This window comes from Belonocnema kinseyi, chromosome 8 (assembly GCF_010883055.1).
Source record: "Belonocnema kinseyi isolate 2016_QV_RU_SX_M_011 chromosome 8, B_treatae_v1, whole genome shotgun sequence".
Classification (NCBI taxonomy): domain Eukaryota; kingdom Metazoa; phylum Arthropoda; class Insecta; order Hymenoptera; family Cynipidae; genus Belonocnema; species Belonocnema kinseyi.
Window position 1 is genome coordinate 86,495,928 of NC_046664.1, and position 8,290 is coordinate 86,504,217.

An 8,290-nucleotide genomic window follows, 5' to 3' on the forward strand; every position below is an offset into this window, starting at 1 on the left:
AATTTCATAATTAATTAATCAGTTTACACAATAAGAAGCATTATACAATTATTTTCATTTGTACACTCAAATATTGTTTACATTATATTCTCATTTAAATTTGAAACAGCATTTTTCTACCTCTAATCTATTAATTACCTTGTAAATTAATTTTTTTAAATTAAAATGTATGTAAATATAAGTTTGCTAATGAAATTCAGAATCTCATTTCACAATTATCACAATCATCATAAAAATTCATATACATGAAATATAGATGTTTGAAAGAAAAAATAAACTTCGATACAAAAGGTATCAGCTAATATTTAAATACATAATCTCAAACTAAATACATTAGAACCTGGCTTATCCGAGGCCGCATTATCCGAGTTCGCGATTATACGAGGCTGAAGCGAAAATAGTTTACCCGTCTTATCCGAGCTATAGCGCAATAGTAGTTCTTATTATTCAACCCTTATGCATTATTCATACATATGAACTTTCTTAACCAAACAGAACAGATTTTCCCAAACCTCTGCTCTTATTCGTTAATAATGTATATACTCTCTACGTTATAAGTTTCTACTTTTAGTTTATTACACCGAGCGTTTCTTTTTGTTTAAAATTCCGTTCTTATGCGAGTTTCCTTATTATCCAAGTTGGGGCCGGACCACAATAGCTCGGACAAGCGAGACTCTACTGTAATCAATGTAGGTTACTTAATTTAAAACAATTTAAATTTAAACTGGATATGATTTAACATTGTGAACAACGTTAATCAGCTAATAATGAATTAAACAGTTCATAACTTAAAAAGCCTCAAATAATTATATTCTTTTGCAATTATTTGTGGAAATTCGATTTGTAATATAATCAATTAAAAATTATTCAGTCATTTCAAAGCATAAAAATCGTTAAACAATTATTTTAATTGAAATATTTATATATCTTTTAACAAATTTTAAATGTTATTTATAAAAATTTCATTTTTTAGTGACTTAATATTCATTTAAGAGAAAAATTTGAACATTTTTACATATATTTTTGAAAATTAAATGAAAATATTAATCTCAGAACAACACCATAATTCCGAAAAATTACTTAATTGAAATAAAGGTACTTCAAAAATAAATTCATTTATATCATACAAATCATATTCAATGTTCCATTATATAAGCTACAAGTAAATAATGTATTTATTTGTTACTTTTGTTAATTAAATTGAAGGTAATAAATTTTAATCTTTATTCAATTTAATGTTCGAAAGTAAATATTCAGCTGATATTAATTAGTAATTTTACAAAAAAAAGAAGCACTAAACTATAATTCTCACTAAAGCCTTTAAATAATTTTTAGTTAATACATTTTTTTTAAATTTCAACTTTAATTTCTAAAATTTTTCTTTATCAATAAACTCTTAAACTAATTCCAAAAAAAGTGAGTTTTTGTAAAGTTAGTTGATAATTAATTCATCATTTCACAACATAAAAAGCATTACACAATTATTTTAATGAAAACATTCAAATAATGTTTACATTATATTCTCATTCAAATTTCAAACTGGATTTCTCTACATTTAATTTATTAATAAGCTTTCTAGCTAAGTTAAAAGAATTAAAATATGTGTACATATAATTTAGAAAATTGAATTTAAATACTCATTTTACAATATCGGAGGCACCATAAAAAATTATATAATTGTAACAATGAATAAACCAATTTAAAATTTATTTAAATTATATTTAATTTTAAATTTGTAAATAATTTTTAAATATGAAATATGAATATAATATTAGTATAAAAAATTATAAGCATGTATAACATAATATTATTAACCTTTATAATTTGCTAATATAGAACTCATGAAAATGTTATTATTATAAATAAAACGGAAAAAAAAATTTTTTATGACTCAATTATGTAAAATTTAGAATTGATATAGGCTCCAATATTAAATAGTTAATAAATTTTGATTAGATAACGTTAAAATAAAAATACGATATTATTTAATTTTAATCTAAAAATAATAAGTTTTTCAACATTAAATCTTTAACATAATTAAAACATTAATATAATAAATTAATTTAATTGTAATTTACCTTATAATAACTTTACGTTTTAACCCCAATTTTTAATTATATTTTATATAATAATATTATTAAACTTTATGAAATCGCAATATATCTATTAATTTAATAATATTTTTTTTTAACTAAATTTTAAGATAAATTTTAACTAATTAATACTTTAAGAAATATAGTTCTACTATTAAATAGTTAATACATTTTGATTAGATAAAGTTTTAATAAAAATACAATATTATTTAATTTTAATCTAAAATTAATAAGTTTTTCAACATTAAATCATTAGCATAATTAAAACATTAATATAATAAATTTATATAATTGTAATTTCGTTTGTAATAACTTTACGTTTTGATAAAAAAATTAATTATAATTTATATAATAATATTATTAAACTTGATGATTTCTCAATATATCTATTAATTTAATAATCGTTTATATTATTTAAAAGAATGAAATTTTAAGATAGACTTGAAATAAATATTACTTTAACATTGAATAAACCAATTAAAAATTTATTATTAAAAAGAACAGCTGTTATTGAAAGTGAAAATAAAGACACAAAATAAAATAATTCTTGGCGACCGATAAAAGTAAAAATCTAGTTTTCAGTTCGATTAATTTTATACATTTAAAACAGAGGTCGCCAGTCGCCATAAATTATGTACTTAAATCCACTATGTAAGATTCAGCCTCCATGCGCTACTAATGGAGGTTACGAGTTTTCATATATAGAGAATCCCTAGACCTTATGGCGCATTCGTTTATCCTGCACTGGTGTACTCCAAGAGCACTACGATCGCTCCCTTCTACTTCTTCTTACTTCTTCCTTCTCACTCCGAACTGCTTGGGTGCAGATCGGACTGCACCAGTGCAAGATAACCGAATACGCTGACTATAGCAGTATTGGTACCCAGTGTTGGGCCAACTATGGCAGCCAAACCTTGGCTGCCAAGTGCAGGCCATAGTTATCATTTCGTCATTGGCGCGATAATGACAGCCGAGCTTCGGCAATATTTTTTCCGACTATGGGCCAATGCTGGGCCGTATGTGACTTCGCACTTGGGCTGATTCTGCAAACGGACTTATCCGGATTTGATTCCGTATTGCATGGAGTAGTCGAATTTAATGCTTTTCATTTTTTTAACACTCGATGAAGTAATAATGGCGTGGACTAATATTGGTGTTTAGCAGTACAACATGAGCGGGGTCCTCGAAAAGCGAAACAGCATACAGTGCTACCTGACAAACATCAGCAGCAGTCTTCAATTTTAACGCAACTCTCGCCTCATTCAGGAAATCCGGTTCACCACAACGGGACACGAATGGACATAAACCCATCTCACGCTTTCGGACCGATCAGGTTATTGTTTTATATTATCTCACTATAATCCTGTTACGGGCTGTTTAAAAACCTCGTCACACTGCCAGGGAGTTAATAGGTTTAGTGACGAATTGTGAAACAATTAAAATATGAATATGAATAATAATTTCTTGACATGCATGGAAAATGAACATTAGTAAATCTATTTTACAAGTAAATCATATAAATACAGCTTTTTCTTTTAGAAAATTAGTTTTTTTTTATTGAAAATTAATTAATTTATGAAAATTTAATTATTCCATTTTTGGTAAAAAATTACCTTTTTCAGTTTAAACCTGCAACTATTTGGTAGAAAATTTATGTGATTTGTTAAAAAAAAAATCTAATTCATATTTTTTGGTTAAACTCGACCGTTTCTTATTAAAAAAAATCCTTTTTGTCATTTAAATAGTAGCTGCTAATATATTTTTGTTGGGAATAAATTTCTGAAACTGAAAATTTGTATTTTTGGATTGAAAATTCATCTGTATTCTAAAAAATTCGACTTTTTGGCTTGAGGGTTCAAATTTTTTTAAATGAAATTGTTTGTAGTTGAAGTTTAATTTTTTTGGTTAAAACTGAAACAATTTTCTTTAAAATTCCTCTATTTTACTTGAAAGTTCAATACTTTAGTTTAAGATTCATATCTTTTGGTATAAGATTAATATTTTTGGTAGAAAATCTAACATTTTGTTAAGGGGGCCACCCTTTGTGTCCGGTCGAAAAAATCGATTTATTGTCTGAATTAATTCCTACAGATGTGTAGAATATGCTGGTGAAGTGATATTTCAAACGTGTTTTCTCGAAACCACGTTTTTCTAATTGGCCGACATGATATCTCAAAAACGGTTCGAACGATTTCTTTGAAATTTGTAGGACAGACTCAGCACATGTGTACGTATCGCTTGAACTAGGATAATTAAAAAATTCAAGCCGTTTTTTTTCGTAAGAAAATAATCGAAAAAAATCATGAAATTTGAAAAAAATTCAAAACCGTGTCAATTGCTTAATTTTCAAAATTTTGAAAATATCCAAGTTCAGGCGATGGCCACAGCCTTACAAATTAAAATGCCGTTTGGTTTTTTGATTTTAAATAAGCCGTTCGCCCGGAATCATGCCGGCCATGGACAAACTTTTTTTGACATGGGTGCGTCTTCGGAGAGGTGCCACATGCACCATAATAAAGATTTTGGGTTCAAACTTGCACTCTCTACTTGAAATCTCAATCTTTCATAATGAATTCCTAAATATAATTTTTGTTTAAAGGATTCCGCTGTTTTGTGTTTTATTTAAAGTGCTATTCATATGAAATCTAAGAAAAAATGTTGAACTAAAATGAGCGGGGAGTGTTCGTATTTGCGACGCGAGGGTTGGAAAAATGTTTCGTGACAGCGTGATGTAGTTTTGGCCAACAATCTGAAAGAATTAAATCGTCTAAATGAAAGACTTCACAAAATGTGTATGGTTCTTTTGATACTTAATGTTATCATTCTGGTATTTTCCCAGTTATATTTTTATTAATACCGAATTTTCGACTCAATGTAGACAAACAAATTATTACAGGGGATTCCGGTTGGATCACAGGTTTAAGCCCTATGCTCCACCACTGCACATTCACAAGTCATCAGAAGATTCTCCATCTCCGGCACCATTGGCTCTAACTCATCCTCCCTCGACTACGACCCTCTATCACTCCACCACTGTCACCGTCGCACCGCAACCTCCCCTTCTACAGATAATTATGTCTGCAGAGAAATGCCAGGTAAGTAATTCACCCCAAATTGTTCTCAGCTCCTTCCCTCGTCTTTCCATTGCAATATCCCATGAATAATTTAGAGAAGGAACCAAGTGCCAAGAAGTTGCGCTTTTCTCTCGTAAATCTGTTCTCGACTTTCGTCGTTAGCTTAAACAGTTTCTTGACTTAGACCCTAGGTTTAAGGGAACCCGCATTTAATATTTGAAACTAGGTAAATATAATTAGTCGCAAAATGCTGAAATTTTTGTTTTGACACTTTTTTTTAACGTTTTAAAAATATAGTGGCATAATTCTTTGAAAATTAAAGAAATGTGGTTTTGTCTTTAGGAATTAGGCTGGAATGCTCGTTTGCAGCCAGAAATAGAAGGTTCTTTAGACCAGACGGAAACAGAAGCCAGTCGGAGTCCACCTAGAGTTCCACCGATTTTTAGTCCCACTTGGGAAGTTTTACAAGTAAGTCAGTAAAGAATAATTAATTATAATTATTAACGCTAAATGGTGCTAAGTCCAATCAGCCTCATTTTATAAAAGAGATAAAAAACTTTTCTAGAGGAGCAATAATTTACAGTCCATTGAGTACATTTCTTTTCTATGTAGAGGGATGGATCAGTTTAATAAACTTTGTGTGAAAAAATATATGGTGTTACATGTGCAAGAAATAATTTACGGAAATGAGGTTGAGTAAATCACCGTTTAGCTTTCCCCGAAATTATAAATTTAAAAAATCTGCCCATTGTTCAGGTACATGCTTATCGCGCGCGGCTCGCAAGTTTGAGCGCGCCTAGGGCTAGCTTCTGTTAGATCTCGCGCTACGCGCTCGGTCTTTGTACTTCCCCTACAATTGTGCATAGACCTTTTATAATTAAAGTTCATACCATCGACAATTTTAATTTTATGATTATGAATTTTCTTTTGTTAAAGCTTCTTCGGCTTTAACAAACTCGTTCTTAAAATGTACGTAAAAAAGTACGCGTCCTATCAACAAAATAAATATTGTATAGTAGCTTGTGTCTTTTTTCCAAAAATTTTAATATTTTTTTAATATTATCTTTTACGCATAAAATAAAAATGGCGCGTCTTATCAAAAAGTAATTTGTAATAAGTTTGTCGATCTTTTTCTGTTGAACAATTTGAAAGTTCATTTTTTAAACCACCATAAACTTAAAAAAAATTGCACAAAAAGGCTTAAAAATAGTTATAAAAAAAATGTGAAACGGTTAATTTGTTGTCTATTCATTTCTCCTTCATATATTCCGTTGTTTTTTTTTCAAAAATTCTATTTTTTAGATTTTTAATGTTATTTTAATGCTATTTTATTAGTCAATACTGTTATTTTATTAGTTCGTACAACAATTCCACTAGTGGCACTGACTATTCAGTTAGTATCAACAACTAAGTACATGGTTGGCCCAACTAACAAAAGAGCAGTAACATATCGTACAAACTAAATAGTTACCCAAACCAACCATTTTTTTCTGTGTATCTTGTATAATTTGACCGCAATATAGAATTTTTTATTTTTATTAACATTTTTCATGATCGAAAAAAAGATATGCTTCGTATAAAAAAATGTTTTCAACGAAACTTGTTCATCTGTTTGATAGAGAGAATTTTGATTCTTGACATTTTTTTCGTATTTCAAATAGTTTTTGGGGAAAATGGAATTTTAAATAACTCTTAAATAATTTTTGATGGATAAAACCAGAACCTTTGGTAAAATGGGCTGCTTAACGAATTCACTTATTCTTTCAGTCTTTCGAAAGAAATAATGACATTCAAACTCTCAAGATACGAGGTCCAATGGACATTTTACGATTTTTTACCGAGGTTTCTTGAGATTTGTGTCGACTGGGATTCTACTACATTCAATTCGATTTTTTAAATTAATTACTTGACTTCTTGAGAATTCTTTGATTTCTGAAAAATTGGTTCGATTCTTTATAGAATTGTTTCGATTGTTTGTACAATTGTTTCAAGTTTTTCATAATTTTTTTAATTCTTAAAACTCCATAAAATTCTTTGAATACTTCATATTCTCTAAATTATTTAAAATTCTTCGAAATCTTTCAAATTCTATGGTTTATTAAAAATTCTTTGAATTCTTTCGAATTTATTGATCTGTATTGAATTGATTGAATGACTCGAATTCTGTTGAATTAATTGAATACTTTTGAATTTAATGGAATTCTTTTAAATGATTGACAAAAATTTCATTGAGTTAAAATTAATTTAGAGGAGTGCAATAGAATTCTGAAGAATTCAAGGGGATGCAAAAGAATTGTAAGAGTTAAGAAAATTTAACTGCATTCAGTGGAATTTAAGTGAAATAAAGAAATCCAAAGAATTAATAAAAATTAAATTAAATTCTGTAGATATAGAATTAACAAATAAGTGAATTCAAAGGTATCCAAAGAATTAATAAAAGTTCAATCGCAATCAGTTTAGGTAAAGAAAATTCAGAAGAATTCAAGTATAAGTAAAATTGGAAGAATACGAGTAGATTGAACTCATAATTCAAATTTTTGTTCTTCTGTTAGTCACTTTCAACTAATTCAAATTTAGTCGAGTGAAATTATTTAATATGTAGCAGACTTTTATTTAGTCCTTAGATTTCACTTTAATACAATTGAATTTATTATATTCAAAATAAATTTTAATTGATGTAAGTTCAAGGTACAATCAAAAGAATTCGAGGGTACTAAAGAAAAGAATTTAAGAAAATTCAGGGATGAACTTTTTGAACAAAATTTTAAAAAGGATAGAAATCTTTAGATAATAACGTAAATTGTTAAAGTAACATTAAACTATTGAATTGAAATATTTTACATTTACCTTTCTCTGACTTCATCAATCAGGAAACGACAGCCAGATTACTCTTCATGGTCGTCCAATGGGTTCGATGTTTAGCACCGTTTCAGGCAATTCCTGAAAGCGATCAACGTCTCCTCTTGGAGGAAACCTGGACTCAACTTTTCCTTCTTCACCTCGCTCAGTGGTCCGTTTCCTGGGACTTTACAGGACTCTTGGATGATGAACACGTGCGAAGGAGGCTACCTGATAACGCATCTCGTCAAGAACTAAGAACAATTCAGGTAAAAAACAGTTCAT

The 8,290-nt window shown here is 28.6% G+C and overlaps 1 protein-coding gene across 1 annotated transcript in view; it reads left to right on the forward strand.

Annotated features, from left to right (window-relative positions):
• The window catches only part of LOC117178587 (photoreceptor-specific nuclear receptor-like), a 100,789-nt gene that overhangs the window by 91,127 nt on the left and 1,372 nt on the right, over positions 1-8,290 (forward strand). The window contains exons 5-8 of the mRNA XM_033370014.1: positions 3,255-3,426; positions 4,990-5,188; positions 5,510-5,635; positions 8,038-8,274. Of these exons, the coding sequence (XP_033225905.1) occupies positions 3,255-3,426; positions 4,990-5,188; positions 5,510-5,635; positions 8,038-8,274 (734 nt within the window). The remainder of the gene's footprint in view (positions 1-3,254; positions 3,427-4,989; positions 5,189-5,509; positions 5,636-8,037; positions 8,275-8,290) is intronic.